At 46.3% G+C, this 22751-nt stretch overlaps 1 protein-coding gene across 1 annotated transcript in view; it reads right to left on the bottom strand.

The window, feature by feature from the left end:
* Positions 1–22751, bottom strand: part of LOC139253730 (contactin-associated protein-like 5) — a 1639232-nt gene that overhangs the window by 280009 nt on the left and 1336472 nt on the right. The window contains exon 18 of the mRNA XM_070873523.1: positions 1448–1687. Within this exon, the coding sequence (XP_070729624.1) occupies positions 1448–1687 (240 nt within the window). The remainder of the gene's footprint in view (positions 1–1447; positions 1688–22751) is intronic.

Raw genomic sequence — 22751 nt, forward strand, 5'->3', positions numbered from 1 at the left:
GAAACATAGAAACATAGAAAATTGGTACAGGAGTAGGCCAGTCAGCCTTTCGAGCCTGCACCACCATTCAATATGATCATGGCTGATCATGCAACTTCAGTACCCCAGTCCTGCTTTCTCTCCATATCCCTTGGTCCCTTTAGCCATAAGGGCCACATCTAACTCACTTTTGAATATATCTAACGAACTGGTCTCAACAACTTTCTTTGGTAGAGAATTCCACAGGTTCACAATTCTCTGAGTGAAGAGGTTTCTCCTCAACTCGGTCCTAAATGGTTTACCCCTTATCCTTAGACGGTGACCCCTGGTTCTCGGCGTCCCCAACATCGGGAACATTCTTCCTGCATCTAACCTGTCCAATCCCATCAGAATTTTATATGTTTCGATGTGATCCCCTCTCATTCTTCTAAATTCCAGTGAATATAGAAACATAGAAAATAGGTGCAGGAGTAGGCCATTCGGCCCTTCTAGCCTGCACCGCCTGGTCGATCCAGTATTTCTTCATATGTCAGTGCTGCCATCCCGGGAATCAGTCTGGTGATTCTAGGTGGTAGAGGCCGCGGGTTTGGGTGGTGCCGCCGAAGTAGCCTTGGCAAGTTGCTGCAGTACATCTTGCAGATGGTACACACTGCACCCCCTTTCATTCCTAGCTTAAATGACTCCTCACTTCATTATTTATCGATTTTCACAGTGTTGATCATAAGAATCTCATCCTTGCAAAACAGTTCCCACCTTCCCCAGAACTGGTAGCAATCCGCCACAAAATGGCAGCTTAAGACCACTCGATATCTTCAGCTGCTGGAAGCTGCTTTGTGCTCTCTTTATGCCCATTAAGGATGGGAAGTGGATCAATGGAGTTCAATAGAGGCCCGGCGGTTAAAATCACTGCCGAGCAGGAAATCAATTCATTGGAGCAATCTCCCGCTGGAAACCCGATTCTTGTTAAAATCCACCCCTATGTATTCGAGGTATCGGTGTTAGAACCTTTAAGGGAAAATTCTTCAAACCAAGTGTGCTACGACCGATTACATTATAGCATGAGCCACATCGCACCACTGAAAAAACAGCTCAAAGACTGAGGCAAATCGAGGCGGCTGGAAATTTAACAAAAAACAGGACAATGTCGGACAGACAAAAGTGACTGAACAGTATCACATAGCAGTTGGGAAAAAAAACAATCAGCAAAGGCCATTGTGCTTCAGGAGAATGACTGTGGAGGGTCACACTGGAAAGATATCTTAAGTGATGATCGATTTGATTACATGAGAAATCGAGACACCTGGGTTCAGTGCTGTTTTTTTTTAATTTAGTGAGCATAACTCAACCTTTTGATATTCGGAGCGAATAATTTTGCTTTCACCTCAAAAAGGAAGCTTTCTGAATTCCAGTATGCAATTGCCAAGAGAATGTTATTTGAAATGAATAAAAATGGAACACATTTGCTTACCTTTTTTGCAGAAGGGTCCATCATAAGCAGAGTGACTGCAGTTGCACGAATAGCCGTTGTACTTCTCTATACACCTCCCGCCATTGTGGCACAGGTTACCATAACTGCTACAGTGGCCCAGGCATCCGGGCTTCACCCCAGGGGTAATCTTGGCTCTTTCTTCAAGATCAAGGGTGACTCCATTTAATCGTAAAGAGCGAATGCATCCGAGGAATCCCTTCTGTCTCGAAGCAGTTCCGCCTGCAAATACATCGATTAATTTTAAGTAAGTCAGGCTGAAAAAAAAAACTAAAAGACATAAGAACATAAAAAATCAGAGCAGGAGTAGGCCATTCAGCCCTTCGGGCCAGCAATAAGATCATGGCTGATCTTCTACCTCAACTCCACTTGCCTGCACTATCCCCAAATCCCTTGATTCCCTTAATATCCAAAAATCTATCGATCTCTGTCTTCGATACACTCAACAATTGAGCATCCACAGCCCTCCGGGGCAGTGAATTCCAAAGATTCACCAGCCTCTGAGTGAAGAAGTTCCTCCTCATCTCCGTCCTAAATGGCTGACCCCTTATTTTAAATCTGTGACCCCCTGGTTCTAGACCCCCTAGCCCGGGGAAACATCCTCCCTGCATCTATCCTGTCAAGCCCTGTAAGAATTTTGTATGTTTCAATGTGATCACCTCTCATTCTTCTAAACTCTAGAGACTATAGGTCTCATCTACTCAAACTCTCCTCATAGGACAATCCTCCCATCCCAGGAATCTGTAGATGGGAAAAAGTTAGAGTCCATTATTAAAGAAGCAGTAGCAAGACATTTGGAAAAGCAAAATTCAGTCAGCATGGATTTATGAAAGGGAAGTCATGTTTGACAAATTTTCTGGAGTTCTTTGAGGATGTAACAAACAGGGTGGATAAAAGGGAAGCAGTGGATGTGGTGTATTTGGATTTCAAGAAGGCATTTGACAAGGTGCCACATAAAAGGTTATGGCACAAGATAAAAGTTCACGGGGTTGGGGGTAATATGGATAGAGGATTGGCTAACTAACAGAGAACAGAGAGTCAGGATAAATGGTTCATTCTCTGGTTGGCAACCGGTAACTAGTGGGGTGCCGCAGGGTACAGTGTTGGGACCCCAAATATTTGCAATCTATATTAACGACTTGGAAGAAGGGACTGAGTGTAACTTAGCCAAGTGTGCTGACAATACAAAGATGGGAGGAAAAGCAATGTGTGAGGAGGACACAAAAAATCTGCAAAAGGACATAGACAGGCTAAGTGAATGGGCAAAAATTGGAAGTATAATGTCGGAAAATGTGAGGTCATGCACTTTGGCAGAAAAAAATCAAAGAGCAAGTCATTATTTAAATGGAGAAAGATTGCAAAGTGCCGCAGTACAGCGGGACTTGGGGATACATGAAACACAAGAGGATAGTGTTGTGTATGGAGAAAGTCAGGCTGAACACTGTGAGCTCAAAGTAAAGTGTGACCTTAGAGTTTTATTGCAGGTTTCCAGAGTGCCGCTCCAACCTGTGAAGCCTCCTTAAATACCTGTGCTCCCAAGGGATTATGGGATCCCTTGGGACTCCAGGGAATGAGCCCTCTGGTGTCTGTACAAAGTAAATACAAGTCCACATATATAACAGATAGTATGCTGGTACAGCAAGTGATCAGGAAGACCAATGGTATCTTGGCCTTTATTGTAAAGAGGATGTAGTATAAAAGCAGGGATGTCTTGCTACAGATATAAAAGATATTGGTGAGGCCACCAATATTGGTGAGGCGTGCAGTTTTGGTTTCCATATTTACGAAAGGATATACTTGCTTTGGAGGCAGTTCAGAGAAGGTTCACTCGGTTGATTCCGAGGATGAGGGGGTTGACTTATGAGGAAAGTTTGAGTAGGTTGGGCCTCTACTCATTGGAATTCAGAAGAATGAGAGGTGATCTTATCAAAATGTATTAGATTATGAGGGGGCTTGACAAGGTGGATGCAGAAAGGATGTTTCCACTGATGGGGGAGACTAGAACTAGAAGGCATGTACTTAGAATAAGGGGCCGCCCATTTAAAGCAGAGATGAGGAGAAATTTCTTCTCTCAGAAAGTTGTAAATCTGTGGAATTTGCTGCCTCAGATCTGTGGAAGCTGGGACATTAAATAAATTTAATACAGAAATAGACAGTTTCTTAAACGATAAGGGGATAAGGAATTATGGGGAGCGGGCAGGGAAGTGGAGCTGAGTCCATGATCAGATCAGCCATGATCTTATTGAATGGTGGAGCAGGCTCGATGGGTCGTGTGGCCTACTCCTGTTCCTATTTCTTATGTTCTTAGGTTCTTTTGTTCCTTAAGTAAGGAGACCAAAACTGTATAATTGGAGTAAGATGTCTTTACTCTGGTACTCAAATCCTTTTGTTTTTAAAGGCCAACAGAATTGTGTTCCTTCCCATTTGTTTGTGCTGTATGCTTCGTTAACAGTCAATAAACCTATCACACTAAGGAAGAGAAACGACCCCACACTAACCACACAAAATACATTATCAGCTCGCATGATGCAATTTAAATATTTTTCCCGATTATTTTCAGTGTAAATTTGACTATAAAAAAGCCGCATAAATGATTCCAATGTGCAAAACCACTTTGCATCCATCTTGACAGTACAACTGTGTTGATCTAAGAAGGAACACATATTAATCTTCCAGTTTTTAATAATTAGTACAAAAATATAACAAATCAACTGCTCATTTCATCTACAGACATCCTTATATTTTAGAAGTAATAATTTTTGTATGAAATGTCCACTTTAAAGTTTCCTTTAGATTGAATTACAAAATAAAATATTAAATATGCAGATTGATTAACCAGGTGCTCAGAATCATAGAATCATAGAAATTTACAGCACAGCAGGAATAATTCGGCCCATAGTGTCTCTGCCGGTTCAAAAAGAGCTATCCAGCCTAATCCCACTTTCCAGCTCTTGGTCCATAGCCCTGTTACTGCACTCCAAGTGCACATCCAAGTACTTTTTAAATGTGATGAGGGTTTCTGCCTCTACCACTCGTTCAAGCAGTGAGTTCCAGACCCTCACCGCCCTCTGGGTGAAACATGTTCCCCTCAAATCCCCTCTAATCCTTCTACTAATTACTTTAAATCTATGCTCCCTGGTTATTGGCCCCTCTGCTAAGGGAAACAGGTCCTTCCTATCCACTCTATCTAGGCCCCTCATAATTTTATACACCTCAATAAGATCTCCCCTCCGCCTCCTCTGTTACAAAGAAAACAGACCCAGCATCTCCAATCTTTCCTCATAGCCAAAATTCTCCAGTACAGGCAGCATTCTTATAAATCTCCTCTGCACCATTTCCAGTGCAATCACACATTTCCTGTAATGTGGTGACCAGAACTGTACACAGCACTCCAGCTGTGGCCTAACCAGTGTTTTATATAGTTCAAGCATAACCGCCTCGCTCTTGTATTCCATGCCTCGACCAATAAAGGCAAGTATTCCATATGCCTTCTTAACCACATTATCTACCTGGCCTGCTACCTTCAGGGATCTGTGGACATGCACTCCAAGTTCCCTTTGTACCTCTACACTTTTCAGTGTTGTACCATTTAATGTGTATTCCCTTATCTTGTTAGATCTCCCCTAATGCATTACCTCACACTTATCCAGATTGAATTCCATTTGACACTGTTCTGCCCACCTGACCAGTACATTGATATCTTCCTGCAATCCACAGCTTTCTTCTTCTTTATCAACCACACAACCTATTTTAGTGTCACCTGCAAACTTCATAATCATACCCCATTCAAGTCCAAGTCATTGATAATTACCACAAAAGTAAGGGACCCGGCACTAAGCCCTGCGAAACCCCACTGGATACAGCCAACCAGTCATAAAAATACCCATCAACCATTACCCTTTGTTGCCTGCCTCTGAGCCAATTTTGGATCCAACTTGCCACTTTGCCTTGGATCCCACGGGCTTTTACTTGCGTGACCAGTCTGCCATGTGGGACCTTATCAAACACTTTGCTAAAATCCATATGCACTACATCATATGCACTGCCCTCATCGACCCTCCTGGTTACCTCCTCGAAAAATTCAATCAACTTAGTCAGACAGGAAATAGTCTTCTAGTCACAAAACAACTGTTGGCCATTATCCTACTACTGAGCCAATTTTGGATCCAACTTGCCACTTTCCCTTGGATGCTGCGGGCATTTACTTTTCTGATCAGTCTTCCATGTGGGATCTTGTCAAAAGCCTTGCTAAATTCCATGTAGACTACATCAAATGTGTTGCACTCATCGACTATCTTTGTTACCTGTTCAATAAAGTTAGTCAGACACGATCTTCCCTTAACAAATCCATGCTCACTGTCCTTGATATATCCATGTCTTTCCAAGTCATGATTAATTCCGTCCCTCAGAATCTTTTCCAATAACTTGCCCACCACTGAGGTTAAGCTGACTGGCCTGTAATTACTCAGTCTATCCCTTTCTCCCTTTTTAAACAATGGTAAAATGTTAGCAGTCCTCCGGCACCACAGCTGCAGCCAGGGGGGATTGGAAAATAATGGTCAGAGCCTCTGCTATTTCCTCCCTTGCTTCTCTTAAAAGCCTGGGATTCATTTCATCCAGACCTGCCGATTTATCTACTTTCAAAGATGCTAAAACCCTTAATACTTACTCTCTCACTATGTTTATCTAGGTTATCGATGTTTGTCAGGTTAAAGAAATCCTGTTGCAAACACATTTCTTCATAAATGAACAATTGAGTAAGAATGACTGTTGTTGATGTTTGCAGTGAAAGATTAAACACTTATGTAGGATATTCCTCTGTGCACTATTTTAATGCATGTGTTTAGCTGTTTACTGTAAATGGTTTAACTACCTCTTAAAATAACAGATAGAGGAATGTCATATGTATGTGTTAGATGTTCATTCGGTGATATCACTAAGAGACATTTTGAAGCTATGAGAATTTTAAATTATGTTTAAATGATGGATTCAAGCCTTTTGGGACAGGAGTCTACGTTATTGTGGGAGTGGGGAAATGTGACTGCAGTGAATATTTTTAAAGAGTTTCTATTCCTTTATCTTCCCAGCCTTTATTTTAATGCAAATTCTCTAGGTTAGGGGATGTACAGGTCGCCAAAACACTCCGCGACCTGATCAATGTCAAAATGACCTTGAGGAAATAAATAAAGACTTGCATTTATATAGCGTCTTTCACGACCACTGGATGTCTCAAGGTGCTTTACAGCCAATGAAATACTTTTGGAGTGTAGTCACTGTTGTAATGTGAGAAACACGACAGTCAATTTGCACACAGCAAGCTCCAACAAACAACAAGGTGATAATGATCAGATAATCTGTTTTATGTTCTGTTGATTGAGGGATAAATATTGGCCAGGACACTGTTACTAACTCCCTGTTTATCTTTGAAATAGTGCCATAGGATCTTTTTGTCCACCTAAGAGGGGAGACGGGGCCTCAGTTTAATGTACCATTTGAAAGATGACACCTCTAACAGTGCAGCACTCCCTCAGCACTGCACTGGAGTGTCAGCTTAGATTTATGTGCACACGTTCCTGGAGTGGGACTTGAACCCACGACCTTCTGACACAGAGACGAGAGTGCTACCCACTGAACTACAGGTGGCACAAATAAGCGAGAGCTGGGCTTGTTTCTGGTTGGTGTGAAGATCACCTCTTACAGAAGGTAGGTACTGCAGAGAATTCAGTGCCAGAGTGATCTCCTGGACTTGTTTGGGCCGTAGACATATTTCCCAGGTTATTTTACCCCAAATTGGCCTGGGTTTCTGTCCGTTTTTTAGGCTCTCCCAGGAGATCGGGTGAGGTGCAGTGCAGTGCTTCTCGTAAGGCGTTCGGCCGCGCACTGCTCCAGGGAAACTATGCAGCCAGCTTGTCGGCATTCCAGTGTAAAAACCACGTATGCGCGTATTTTGAATGTTCTGCTTAACCCCTTAAAGAGGCCGTGCAGGGCTAAAAAAAAAATTGGGGTACATAGGTGGAGGGCATATATTGTGATACACAAGGTATTGCAATTGTGTGGGACAGGCTCGATGGACCAGAGGGTCTTCACCTATCCCTCATTGTTCGTATGTCCAGAATAAGAAAGACCCAAGTGTTGATTTTAAACGAGATCAGGTTTTGGATGAGTGGGGCGAGTATGAAACACAATCTCTGGACTAAATTTAAGGCCCGGGATATTTTAACTCACGGGCCTCATTAAAATGCCGCTGGTCCACTTCCTGTCCAGAATGGGCAAGTAACTGCCGCAGATCAGCTGCTGGCAGGTGAAGATTGGGCGGTCTTTGGCTTCCTGGTAAGTGATGGGGATGGGGTAGAATTATGGGGCTCAAAATTGCCTAGGAGTTGCTCCGTTTTTCTTTGGAGCAACTTGATTTTTCTGAAATATCTTAAGAATCCCCATTTTGTACATTCAATCTGCACCAATGTAAGTGAGTTAGTTAGGATTGTTTTAGTTTAGTTTAATTTTGTTCTAAAGGGGACATTATCAGCCACCGATGCCCGTTTTAGCCATTTTGACCAATTTGGACAACTAATAGTTACTCCAAACTAATTTAGGCCAGCGTATGTGGCCACTTATGCCACACAGTAAACCCTTGCGTAGTTTTAAGAAATCAGCGCAGGTAGGTACTAATGACTTGACTAATGAATATGAATAGGATCAAACAGCTATACAGGACATCAAATGACAAACTTCGCAAAGTTAATTTACTATACAACAGAAGCATTCATGGAAGCTTGAACTACAAAAATAAAAGTAAAGAGACAAAGCATAATTTTTTTTAAAATATCCAAATAAAAAATAGAAGTACCTCCTGCTGGTAATTCTTATGTTCTTATGTCGGAAAGTATTTTCATCAACAGAGGTTAAGGAAAGTCTTGAGTAAACTTATTAAAATTACTGGCTACACAGTTATCACACCCCCCAGCCCCCCGGATCAAAACGCCCCCCCCGGGATTAAAACTCTCCCCCCTGGATCAAAACTCTTCCGCCCCCCCCCCGCCCCCCCGCCATTAAAACTCTCCTCCTCCTCCCCGCCCAGATCAAAATTCTCCTCCTTCTAGCCCCCCATCCCCGCCGATCAAAACTCTCCCCCCTCCCTCCCGCCGCCCCCCCCCCCGCCTCCGATCAAAACTCGCTCCGACCTGATTGTAGCCTTACCCCAGGTAGGCAGTGGACCGGCTTGTGCGGCAGGCCACTCGGCCCGGGATAAGGGTGGGACGCATCGGTGCCCATGCTGCAGCACATATCATCAGCAGGAGCTACTGTGCCTGCGCGAACGCTCTAATGCGCATGCGGACAGCTGCCGACACTCTTTCACGCGCAGGACCCTAGCTCTGTTCCCCCAATGGAATCGCCATGCTGCGCCAAGCCCCGTGAGAGTCAACAGAGCAGCCAAAATCTGGGGACATCTTTTTGATGCCCTTTTGAGCCTAGGAAGTTGGCGCATCTCTCATGAGTGCGCCGGAAAAATGGGTGGGCCAAATTTGGGCCCAAAGAATCATAGAAAATTGTGACACAGAAAGAGCCATTTGACTCATTGTGTCTGTGTCAGTCGAAAATAAGATATCTAGCCGAATCCTACCTTCCAGCACCAGGCCTTTAGGTTATGGCTCTTCAAGTGTATATCCAAGTACCTTTTAAATGTGATGAGAGTTTCTACCTCTACCACCCTTTCAGGCATTGAGTTCCAGACTCCCACCACTCTCTGGGTGAAAAAGTGTTTCCTCATCTTCCCTCTAAATTTTCTACCAACTACTTTAATTAAATCTCCCCTCAGCCTCCTCTGTTTGAAGGAAAACAACTCCAGCCTATCCAATCTTTCCTCATATGTAAAGTTTTCTAGTCCTGGCAACATCCTCGTAAATCTCCTCTGCACCCTTTCTAGTGCAACCACATCCTTCCTGTAATGTGGTGACCACAACTGCATGCAGTACTCAAGCTTTGGCCTAACTTGTTTGTATACATCGCTAGCATAACTTCCCTACTCTTGTATTCCAAGCCTCGGCTAATAAAGGGAAGCATTCCGCATGCCTTTGTAACTATCGACCTGCTTTTGTAACTATCAGTGGACCTGCACTCCAAGGTCCCTGGTAGGATATCGTGGGACGGAGGGGAGAGGAGGGTGTCTGGAGCAGGGGAGGTCGTGACTTTCCTTGTGTGGCCTGGAAGAGAGTTTCTCCTCCTCCTGATCCCACAAAGGAAAGTTTTAGAATTACCAGACAGAGCCTCTTCCATATTCAGACCAACTTCTGCCTCACAGGAAAGCTGTGGTGGATTCCCTGCCCAGGTCCTGGCTAAAACTGCATCGGTGTCCTGTTAACGCAATCGGAACCATCATCATCATAGGCAGTCCCTTGGAATCGAGAAAGGCTTGCTTCCACTCTTAAAATGAGTCCTTAAATGGCTGAACAGTCCAATACAAGAATCACAGTCCTTGTCACAGGTGGGACAGATAGTCGTTGAGGGAAAGGGAGGGTGGGAAAGGTTTGCCACATGCTCTTTCCACTGCCTGCGCTTGATTTCTGCATGTTCTTGGCGATGAGACTCGAGGTGCTCAGCGCCCTCCCAGATGCACTTCATCCACTTAGGGCGATCTTTGGTCAGGGACTCCCAGGTGTCAGTGGGGAAGTTGCACTTTATCGAGGAAACTTTGAGGGTGTCCTTGTAATGTTTCCTCTGCCCAACCTTTTGCTCGTTTGCCGTGAAGGAGTTCCGAGTAGAGCGCTTGCTTTTGGAGTCTTGTGTCTGGCATGCAGATAATGTGGCCTGCCCAGTGGAGCTGACCAAGAGTGGTCAGTGCTTCAGTGCTGGGGATGTTGGCCTGGTCGAGGACGCTAAACTGCATCAGTGTCCTGTTAACACAATCGGAACCACCCTTTGCAAAAATTGATGAGGCTCCTGCCTGCTTTAGGGGGAACTCCTCCTCCGCCTGAAAACCCTACGAATTGACATCGGGAAATGGTTGGGATCTGAGTAGGTAAGTAACATGCTCGCATTTAACTGCGGGTACAATCAAAATCAATCTCCTCCCAGTGCCAGTCTCCCCCTGTATTCCCCATCCCTCCCTTGCTGTAAGGAAGCATCTCTGCTCAGCGCCTCTCCATGATGACACTGGTGAGATTAGTAACTTGGGAACGTGGGACTAGACCAGAGTGGTTTGTCACTCTGCGGTGTAAAACATAAGAACATAAGAAATAGGAGCAGGAGTAGGCCATTTGGCTCCTCGAGCCTGCTCCGCCATTTAATAAGATCATGACTGATCCGATCATGGACTCAGGTCCACTTACCTGCCCACTTCCCATAACCCCTTTTTCCCTTATCGGTTAAGAAACTGTCTATCTCTGTCTTAAATTTATTCAATGACCCAGCTTCCACAGCTCTCTGAGGCAACGAATTCCACGGATTTATAATCCTCTGAGAGAAGAAATTTCTCCTCATCTCAGGTTTAAATGGGCAGTCCCTTATTCTAAGATTATACCCCCTAGTTCTCGTCTCCACTCTCAGTGGAAACATCCTCTCTGCATTCACCTTGTCAAGTTCCCTCATAATCTTATACGTTTCGATATGCTTCACAGTGGAAGACACAAAAATTGCTGGTCACGGGAATGTGGGAAGGGGGGACCTTGAGACAATCACGATCACTAGGGGGGTAGTGCTGGACAGGCTCATGGATCTCAAGGTAGACAAGTCCCCTGGTCCTGATGAAATGCATCCCAGGGTATTAAAAAAGATGGCGGAAGTTTTCGCAAATGCATTCGTTATAATCTACCAAAATTCTCTGGACTCTGGGGAGGTACCAGCGGATTGGAAAGCAGCTAATGTAACGCCTCTGTTTAAAAAAGGGGGCAGGCAAAAAGCAGGTAACTATAGGCCGGTTAGTTTAACATCTGTAGTGGGGAAAATGCTTGAAGCTATCATTAAGGAAGAAATAGCGGGACATCTAGATAGGAATAGTGCAATCGAGCAGACGCAACATGGATTCAAGAAGGGGAAATCTTGTTTAACTAATTTACTGGAATTCTTTGAGGATATAACAAGCATGGTGGATAGAGGTGTACCGATGGATATGGTGTATTTAGATTTCCAAAAGGCATTCGATAAGGTGCCACACAAAAGGTTACTGCAGAAGATAAAGGTACGCGGAGTCAGAGGAAATGTATTAGCATGGATAGAGAATTGGCTGGCTGACAGAAAACAGAGAGTCGGGATAAATGGGTCCATTTCGGGTTGGAAATCGGTGGTTAGTGGTGTGCCACAGGGATCGGTGCTGGGACCACAACTGTTTACAATATACATAGATGACCAGGAAGGGGGGACAGAGTGTAGTGTAACAAAATTTGCAGGTGACACAAACATTAGTGGGAAAGCGGGTTGTATAGAGGACACAGAGAGGCTGCAAAGAGATTTAGATAGGTTAAGCGAATGGGCTAAGGTTTGGCAGATGGAATACAATGTCAGAAAATGTGAGGTCATCCACCTTGGAAAAAAAAACAGGAAAAGGGAATATTATTTGAATGGGGAGAAATTACAACATGCTGTGATGCAGAGGGACCTGGGAGTCCTTGTGTATGAAACTCTTTTTGGAGTTTATCTGCAAAACATAAAACATTAAACCATGCCACCCGACCTGGGTGACACACCAGACATTTACAAGGCCCTTTTTTTTCCTTTTTTTTGTTTTTTTTTGTTTTTTTTTTGTTTTTCTTTTTTTGGTTTTTTTTTGGGCACTAAAATCACAATTTTTCCACAGTGCCCCCTATAAAAGGGAAGGGGACACTAAAAACACCGGCAATTAAAACAAATTAAACTTTAAAATGTAAAATCAAATTAAAATTTGGTTGCCGGGCGTGATGATGCACTCCAGTCCCTCCGGTGCCCACCTCTCGCGGAAGGCCGCGAGCGTACCGGTGGACACCGCGTGCTCCATCTCCAAGGACACCCTGGACTGGATGTAAGAGCGGAAGAGAGGCAGGCAGTCAGGTTGAATGACCCCCTCGACCGCCCGCTGCCTGGACCGGCTGATGGCACCCTTGGCCGTGCCCAGGAGCAGTCCTACGAGGAGGCCTTCGGACCTACCCGCTCCCCTCCGCACAGGGTGCCCAAAGATCAGGAGAGTGGGACTGAAGTGCAGCCAGAATTTCAGGAGCAGCCCCTTCAAATAATGGAACAGGGGCTGCAACCTCGTACACTCAATAAAAACATGAAACACGGACTCCTCCAGACCGCAGAAATTGCAGGCGGCCTGGGAGTCCGTGAACCGGCTTAAAAATTTGTTGCACGGCACTGCTCCGTGCACCACCCTCCAGGCCAAGTCCCCGACGAATAGTGGGAGGACCCCTGCATAGAGTGCCCTCCATCGGGGACCCCCGCCTCTTCCGGACGGCAAGATGGTACGCCATGGCGTGTCCGGACGGCAGGCATGGATGGCAAAGTTGAGAGTGTGCAGGAGCAGCCCGTACAGGAAACCCCTCCGCGCGGAACTGAAAGGCACGGAGGGGATTTCCCCGAGGCGGCTCAAGTTGTGAGGCGCCGGCCCCTGAGGGAGGTTCCGGGGTTTGGCGCCGATGAGGAATTCCGTCCGGACGGGGGTCAGTTCGGACGGGATCTCCCCACGTGCTTGAGCCTCCTCGATGCACCTAACGGAGTCAGGGCCCAGAGCTGTTTTTAGCGACTTGATGGCATCGGCCGCGTGGCGGACGTTGGCAGAATTTCGGCGCCGCGCCAGCATGTCTGGCGCCATCCAGCCCGCTCCTCCGCCATCAAGCAGGTCCCTGACCCTGGTCACCTCACCAGCCACAGCCCTCTCTTCCGACCGCCACATAAAAGCTAGGTCGTGGGTGTACGGATTCCCGAGCAGCGGCTCCTGCAGGACGGCCGCCACTCCAGCCGGCGGAGAGCTGCGCTTGGTGGAGACTTTGTTCCAGACCCTGATGAGTTCCCTGTAAAAGACAGGCAGCTCCCGGAGGGCGGTTCTGACACCCCCCAAGTTCACAAACAGGAGCTGCATGTCGTAATTGAGGTCGCGCTGCTGGCGGAAGAAATACGTCGCCAGAGCGCACCACCTAGGAGGGGGCTCGACGTAAAGGTATCTCTGCAGGGTCTGAAGACGGAAAGTCGCGAGCAGGGCGCTGACGCACACCAACGACTGACCGCCCTCCTCAAGCGGGAGACTCAAGACCACAGCAGAGACCCAGTGCTTCCTGTTGTTCCAGAAGAAGTCCACCAGCTTCTTCTGTATCTTGGCGACAAACGCAGGGGGAGGGGTCAAAGTGACCAGCCGGTACCACAACATTGCGGCCACCAGCTGGTTTATGACTAGCGCTCGACCCCTGTAGGACAGCACTCGGAGCAGTCCTGTCCAGCGCCCTAGGCGAGCGGCGACCTTGGCCTCCAGCTCTTGCCAGTTCGCCGGCCAGGCTCCCTCGTCGGGGCTAAGGTAGACTCCCAGATAGAGGAGATGGGTCGTGCTCCAGGCAAAAGGCCTGAGCTCCTCCGGCAGGGAGTCCACCCGCCACTGACCCACCAGGAGTCCGGAACATTTCTCCCAGTTGATCCTGGCGGAGGACGCGGCCGAGTAAATCTCCTGGCACTCACGCATGAAACTCTTTTGAGTTTACCTGCGAAAACATAAACATTAAAGAGTGCCACCCGACCTGGGTGACACTCCAGACATTTACAAGGCCCTTTTTTTCCCCCCCTTTTTTTTTTTTTTTTGTGTTTTTCTTTTTTTGGTTTTTTTTTTGGGCACTAAAATCACAATTTTTCCCCAGTGCCCCCTATAAAAGGGAAGGGGACACTAAAAGCACCGGCAATTAAAACAAATTAACTTTAAAACGTAAAATCAAATTAAAATTTGGTTGCCGGGCGTGATGATGCACTCCAGTCCCTCCGGTGCCCACCTCTCGCGGAAGGCCGCGAGCGTACCGGTGGACACCGCGTGCTCCATCTCCAAGGACACCCTGGACCGGATGTAAGAGCGGAAGAGAGGCAGGCAGTCAGGTTGAACGACCCCCTCGACCGCCCGCTGCCTGGACCGGCTGATGGCACCCTTGGCCGTGCCCAGGAGCAGTCCTACGAGGAGGCCTTCGGACCTACCCGCTCCCCTCCGCACAGGGTGCCCAAAGATCAGGAGAGTGGGACTGAAGTGCAGCCAGAATTTCAGGAGCAGCCCCTTCAAATAGTGGAACAGGGGCTGCAACCTCGTGCATTCAATAAAAACATGGAACACGGACTCCTCCAGACCGCAGAAATTGCAGGCGGCCTGGGAGTCCGTGAACCGGCTTAAAAATTTATTGCACGGCACTGCTCCGTGCACCACCCTCCAGGCCAAGTCCCCGATGAATAGTGGGAGGACCCCTGCGTAGAGTGCCCTCCATCGGGGACCCCCGCCTCCTCCGGACGGCAAGATGGTACGCCATGGCGTGTCCGGACGGCCGGCGAGGATGGCAAAGTTGAGGGTGTGCAGGAGCAGCCCGTACAGGAAACCCCTCCGCGCGGAACTGAAAGGCACGGAGGGGATTTCCCCGAGGCGGCTCAAGTTGTGAGGCGCCGGCCCCCGAGGGAGGTTCCGGGGTTTGGCGCCGATGAGGAATTCCGCCCGGACGGGGGTCAGTTCGGACGGGATCTCCCCACATGCTTGAGCCTCCTCGATACACCTAACGGAGTCAGGGCCCAGAGCTGTTTTTAGCGACTCGATGGCATCGGCCGCGCGGCGGACGTTGGCAGAATTTAGGCGCCGCGCCAGCGTGACTGGCGCCATCCAGCCCGCTCCTCCGCCATCGAGCAGGTCCCTGACCCTGGTCACCTCACCAGCCACAGCCCTCTCTTCCGACCGCCACATGAAGCCTCGGCCGTGGAGGTACGGATTCCCGAGCAGCGGCTCCTGCAGGACGGCCGCCACTCCAGCCGGCGGAGAGCTGCGCTTGGTGGAGACTTTGTTCCAGACCCTGATGAGTTCCCTGTAAAAGACAGGCAGCTCCCGGAGGGCGGTCCTGGCACCCCCCAAGTTCACAAACAGGAGCTGCGTGTCATAATTGAGGTCGAGCTGCTGGCGGAAGAAATACCTCGCCAGAGCGCACCACCTAGGAGGGGGCTCGACGTAAAGGTATCTCTGCAGGGTCTGAAGACGGAAAGTCGCGAGCTGGGCGCTGACGCACACCAACGACTGACCGCCCTCCTCAAGCGGGAGACTCAAGACCGCGGCAGAGACCCAGTGCTTCCTGTTGTTCCAGAAGAAGTCCACCAGCTTCTTCTGTATCTTGGCGACAAACGCAGGGGGAGGGGTCAAAGTGACCAGCCGGTACCACAGCATTGCGGCCACCAGCTGGTTTATGACTAGCGCTCGACCCCTGTAGGACAGCACTCGGAGCAGTCCTGTCCAGCGCCCTAGGCGAGCGGCGACCTTGGCCTCCAGCTCTTGCCAGTTCGCCGGCCAGGCTCCCTCGTCGGGGCTAAGGTAGACTCCCAGATAGAGGAGATGGGTCGTGCTCCAGGCAAAAGGCCTGAGCTCCTCCGGCAGGGAGTCCACCCGCCACTGACCCACCAGGAGTCCGGAACATTTCTCCCAGTTGATCCTGGCGGAGGACGCGGCCGAGTAAATCTCCTGGCACTCACGCATGAATCCCAAAAAGTTAGTTTGCAGGTGCAGCAGGTAATCAGGAAGGCAAATGGAATGTTGGCCTTCATTGCGAGAGGGATGGAGTACAAAAGCTGGGAGGTCCTGCTGCAACTGTACAGGGTATTGGTGAGGCCGCACCTGGAGTACTGCATGCAGTTTTGGTCACCTTACTTAAGGAAGGATATACTAGCTTTGGAGGGGGTACAGAGAAGATTCACTAGGCTGATCCCGGAGATGAGGGGGTGACCTTATGATGATAGATTGAGTAGACTGGGTCTTTACTCATTGGAGTTCAGAAGGATGAGGGGTGATCTTATGGAAACACTTAAAATAATGAAAGGGATAGACAAGATAGAGGCAGAGAGGTTGTTTCCACAGGTCGGGGAGACTAGAACTAGGAGGCACAGCCTCAAAATACGGGAGAGCCAATTTAAAACCGAGTTGAGAAGGAATTTCTTCTCCCAGTGGGTTGTGAATCTGTGGAATTCTCTGTCCAGGGAAGCAGTTGAGGCTAACTCATTGAATGTATTCAAATCACAGATAGATAGATTTTTAACCAATAAGGAAATTAAGGGTTATGGGGAGCGGGCGGGTAAGTGGAGCTGAGTCCGCGGCCAGATCAGCCATGATCTTGTTGAGTGGCGGAGCAGGCTCAAGGGGCTAGATGGCCTACTCCTGTTCCTAATTCTTATGTTCTTATGTATGTTCTTATGATAAGATCACCTTTCATTCTTCTAAATTCCAATGAGTCGAGGCCCAACCTACTCAACCTTTCCTCATAATTCAACACCCTCATCTCCGAAATCAACCAAGTGAACCTTCTCTGAACTGCCTCCAAAGCAAGTATATCCTTTCTTAAATATGGAAACCAAAACTGCATGTAGTATTCTAGGTGTGGCCTCACCAATAACCTGTATAACTCTAGCAAGACTTCCTTGCTTTTATATGCCATCCTTTTTGCAATAAAGGCCAAGATTCCAATGGCCTTCCTGATCACTTGCTGTACCTGTATAGTAATCTTTTGTTTTTCATGCACAGGTCCCACTGTACTGCAGCACTTTGCAATTTTTCTCCATTTAAATAATAACTTGCTCTTTGATTGTTTTCTGCCAAAGTGCATAACCTCACACTTTCTAACATTATACTTCATCTGCCAAATTTTTGCTTGCTCACTTAGCCTGTCTATGTCCTTTTGCAGATTTTGTGTCCTCCTCACACATTGCTTTTTCTCCCATCTTTGTATTATCAGCAAACTTGGCTACATTATACTCGATCCCTTCTTCTAAATCATTAATATAGATTGTAAATAGTTGGGGTTCCAGCACTGATCCCTGTGGCGCACCACTAGTTACTGATTGCCAACCAGAGAATGAACCATTTATCCCAACTCTCTGTTTTATGTTAGTTAACCAATTCTCTATCCATGCTAATACATACCTCAAATCCTGTGAATATTTATCTTATACAGTAATTTTTTTGTGGCACCTTGTCAAATGCCTTCTGGAAGTCCAAATACACCACATCCACTGGTTCCCCTTTATCCACCCTGTTCGTTACATCTTCAAAGACTTCTAGCAAATTTGTCAAACATGACTTCTCTTTCATCAATCCATGCTGACTCTGCCTGTTTGAATTATGTTTTTCCAAATGTCCTGCTACTGCTTCTTTAATAATGGACTCCAGCATTTTCCCAACCACAGATGTTAGGCTAACTGCTTTTTGTCTACATCTGCAAACAGTGCATGAACTAAACTTTCGGTCAAAAGACAAATATTTAAGACGCAGCATTTCAGTTTTAATAACATTTAAACTCTATTAAATGTATAGTTATTATTATAACTCTCTACAGAAATAGTCCAGAAGGAAACTTCATATTCACTCGAAGTGTTACAAACTTAATGAATGATAAGCTCAATTCCCCTTTCTGTTGTGTCAATGTATTCAGGTATTTATAGAGCCTAAGAAAGGCACTAAAACCAAACAGCTATAGCTCAGTGATTAATGTACTCTATTATAAATACTATTTTCAATAATCCCTTTAGGCATCCAATCCAATGCTTTACAAAATATATTTCAACTGTTTCCTCCTCTGAAGCATTTTACTTCCAGTTTTGACATGGTTTGACCTTAAATAAAACTACACAAATGACGTTAAAAAAAAACATAATTTAAAAAACGCACTTATAGATTAGGCTTTTTTGTCATTTAGCAAATAAGCCTCTTATGCAGCTTTGCTGCACTAAGTCGGTGCTCTGATAGATATCAGGAATACATGCCAATGAATGTTCTGCTGTTGTGCCAGCAGATATCAGTCCAACAGATACCAAAGAAAAACTGTGGCACTTGCATTAACCTTGTCAGTTCTGCAGGGGCATTTCTTCATCCAGATGCAATGCGCTCATGTTAATTAAGTAAGTAATTTCCCACCGTTTTAAAACCCTTATCGGGAGTATCCACTTCAGAGGAGCAAATATTTACAATACCGTGCTGTGCAAAATAATTTATTTGAAAACATGTTTTGAATAAACAGATAATTTTGGACTTCTCAAACAGCTATCATGTTTACAAGGGAAAACTCTCGAACATAGGAAGCAATTAATCTTCTTAATAATGGGACAAGGACATGAACCACACAACTATAAGGAAAATGACCAGTACTATTATTTTAGGTATTTGCATTTGAGTTTCAAAGGCATGAAAAATTAAGCATGTATGAAAGTAAGGAGAGATATGCAAAAACCCAGCCTTCCCAATGAGAATGTGAATAATGCAATTTTCTTCTGCTAGACATCAAAATGATGAGTTTATCTATTCTCCAGATTGTCAGGAAAAGGGGATACATTCTTATGGAAATGGGCAGGTAATGGACCACTCGGGATTGCAAAAGCCTGACAAGAATGTTATCCTACTTACCTCAATTAGACCCACGGGGCCCAGTCGCATTCCAGGAGACTGACATGATTCCAATGGAGGTATGATGCCTGTTCACTAAACCAGCACAAAAGCACTTCTCCTCCCGTGCCCAACCCCACCCCTCCTTTTCAAACACTGACCAGAGTTGAAGATAATGGAAAAGATAATGGGCCCTCTCTCTAAACGTGAAACAGCTTCGCAGCACACAGGACAGGAGGTAGTGAACCAGTTTACATAGAAATTACAGCACAGAAACAGGCCATTCAGCCCAACAGGTCTATGCTGGTGTTTTTGCTCCATAGGAGCCTCCTCCCACCCTACTTCATCTCACCCCATCAGCATATTCTTCTATTTCTTTCTCCCTCATGTACTTACCTAGTTTCCCCATAAAACTCCAGTTTGGGTGAAGTGTAGAATGTTTCATGATTGACAAATCTTCTAGAATTTTTTGAGGATGTAACAGAAAGTAGTTGAGGCCAATTCACTAAATATATTCAAAAGGGAGTTAGATGAAGTCCTTACTACTCGGGGGATCAAGGGGTATGGCGAGAAAGCAGGAAGAGGGTACTGAAGTTTCATGTTCAGCCATGAACTCATTGAATGGCGGTGCAGGCTAGAAGGGCTGAATGGCCTGCTCCTGCACCTATTTTCTATGTTTCTATGTTTCTATGTAAGGGGTGTCACAGTTGTGTGGGGGGCGGTCTGGTTGGGCTGGATGCTCTTTACTTTTCCGCCATTGTTCATTGGTTTATATTTAACCTTCAGAGCTGCTGACCGAGGGCCGTGTGGTACTTTGTCGGCCGGCGCGGACACGATGGGCCGAAATGGCCTCCTTCTGCGCTGTAGATTCCGATGTTTCGCTGTTTCTAAAATGCATGGATTAATGAAGGGGAAATCATGGTTGACAAATCTTCTAGAATTTTTTGAGGATGTACATCAGTCATTGAAGGTTGGCATGCAGGTGCAGCAGGCGGTTAAGAAAGCAAATGGCATGTTGGCCTTCATAGCGAGGGGATTTGAGTACAGGGGCAGGGAGGTGTTGCTACAGTTGTACAGGGCCTTGGTGAGGCCACACCTGGAGTATTGTGTACAGTTTTGGTCTCCTAACCTGAGGAAGGACATTCTTGCTATTGAGGGAGTGCAGCGAAGGTTCACCAGACTGATTCCCGGGATGGCGGGACTGACCTATCAAGAAAGACTGGATCAACTGGGCTTGTATTCACTGGAGTTCAGAAGAATGAGAGGGGACCTCATAGAAACGTTTAAAATTCTGACGGGGTTAGACAGGTTAGATGCAGGAAGAATGTTCCCAATGTTGGGGAAGTCCAGAACCAGAGGTCACAGTCTAAGGATAAGGGGTAAGCCATTTAGGACCGAGATGCGGAGGAACTTCTTCACCCAGAGAGTGGTGAACCTGTGGAATTCTCTACCACAAAAAGTTGTTGAGGCCAATTCACTAAATATATTCAAAAAGGAGTTAGATGAGGTCCTTACTACTAGTGGGATCAAGGGGTATGGCGAGAAAGCAGGAATGGGGTACTGAAGTTTCATGTTCAGCCATGAACTCATTGAATGGCGGTGCAGGCTAGAAGGGCCGAATGGCCTACTCCTGCACCTATTTTCTATGTTTCTATGTTTCTATGTAACTAGTAGAGTGAACAAGGGAGAACCATGGATGTGATGTATTTGGACTTTCAAAAGGCTTTTGACAAGATCCCAAACAAGAGATTGGTGTGCAAAATTAAAGCACGTGGTATAGGGGGTAATGTATTGACGTGGATAGAGAAATGATTGGCAGACAGGAAGCAGAGAGTCGGGGTAAATGGGTCCTTTTCAGAATGGCAGGCAGTGACTAGTGGAGTGCCACAGTGCTCAGTGCTGGGACCCCAGCTATTTACAATATACATCAATGATTTAAATGAAGGAAATGAGTGTTATATCTCCAAGTTTGCAAATTACACTAAGCATGGGTGGTGGTGTGAGGAGGATGCTAAGAGACTGCAGGGTGACTTGGACAGGTTCGGTGAGTGGGTAAATGCATGGCAGATGCAGTATAATGTGGATAAATGTGAGGTTATCCAGTTTGGTGGCAAAAACATGAAGGCAGAATATTATCTGAAGGGCGGCAGATTAGGAAAAGGGGAGGTGCAATGAGACCTGGGTGTCATGGTACATCAGTCATTGAAGGTTGGCATGCAGGTGCAGCAGGCGGTGAAGAAGGCAAATGGCATGTTGGCCTTTATAGCTAGGAGATTTGAATATAGGAGCAGGGAGGTCTTACTGCAGTTGTACAAGGTCTTGGTGAGGCCTCACCTAGAATATTGTGTTCAGTTTTGGTCTCCTAATCTGAGGAAGGACGTTCTTGCTATTGAGGGAGTACCGTGAAGGTTCACCAGACTGCTTCCCGGGATGAAAGGACTGATATATGAGGAGAGATAGGATCGACTGGGCCTATATTCACTGAAGTTTAGAAGAATGAGAGGGGATCTCATAGAAATATGTAAAATTCTGATGGGACTGGTCAGGTTAGATGCAGGAAGAATGTTCCCGATTTTGGGGGTGTCCCGAACCAGGGGTCACATTCTAAGGATAAAGGGTAAGCCATTTAGGACCGAGATGAGAAGAAACTTCTTCACTCAGAGAGTTGTTAACCTGTGGAATTCTCTACCGCAGAAAGTTGTTGATGCCAGTTCGTTCGATATATTCAAGAGGGAGTTAGATATGGCCCTTATGGCTGAAGGGATCAAGGGGTATGGAGAGAAAGCAGGAAAGGGGTCGTGAGGTGAATGATCAGCCATGATCTTATTGAATAATGGTGCAGGCTCGAAGGGCCGACTGGCCTACTCCTGCACCTATTTTCTATGTTTCTATCTATGCTATTCACATCAACTACTCCATGAGGTAGCGAATTCCACATTCTAACTACTCTCTGGGTAAAGAGTTTGTTCCTTAATGCCCTGTAGGATTTATTAGTACCTATCTTATATTTAATCCTGTGTACAATGCCCACAGAATCTGGGAAGAGATGCGGAGAAGATGGCACACCTTAAGGAAGTTGACTGACGTGGTAAGAGTACCCAACATTACCATTTATCAGGTTGATGTCCCAAGTATTCATGCCATAAATTGTTGCCTGTTCAATTGTTTCACATTTAGTGCTGGCCCATGCCAAATCGAAACATGACATTCCAGCTCTTTCATTGCTTATCATACACCCCAATACTCCAGCAGAGCTCACATCCAAAGTCCAGCTTACAAATGACACCCTTAACAGAGTCATGGCTTCAAAGGCTATCACATCACTGCAACAAAATTCACTTCACCATGTCCATATTCAGGCCATTTCTTTGGCCATATGACCAACATCTATTGCCCCCTCTATTCAGGCAAATGCAGCAGTGCGAGGGTCAGTAAAGCTGGGATTAAGCGTGCAGAGGAGATTTACCAGAATGGTACCAGGGGTGAGGGATTTCATGTATGCAGAGAGACTAGAGAAGCTGGGTTTGTTCCCCATCAAGCAGAGAATGTTAAAGGGAGATTTAATAGAGGTATTCAAAATTATGAGGGGGTTTTGATAAAATAGATCGGGAAAAATTGTGTCCACTGGCAGAAGGGTCGGTAACCAGAGGAAACAGACTTAAGATAACGGGAAAAAAAATAGAGGGGGCAAATTAGAAGAATTATTTTATGCAGCGAGGAGTATTGATCTGGAATGCA

Source organism: Pristiophorus japonicus, chromosome 3 (genome assembly GCF_044704955.1).
Source record: "Pristiophorus japonicus isolate sPriJap1 chromosome 3, sPriJap1.hap1, whole genome shotgun sequence".
Lineage (NCBI taxonomy): Eukaryota > Metazoa > Chordata > Chondrichthyes > Pristiophoridae > Pristiophorus > Pristiophorus japonicus.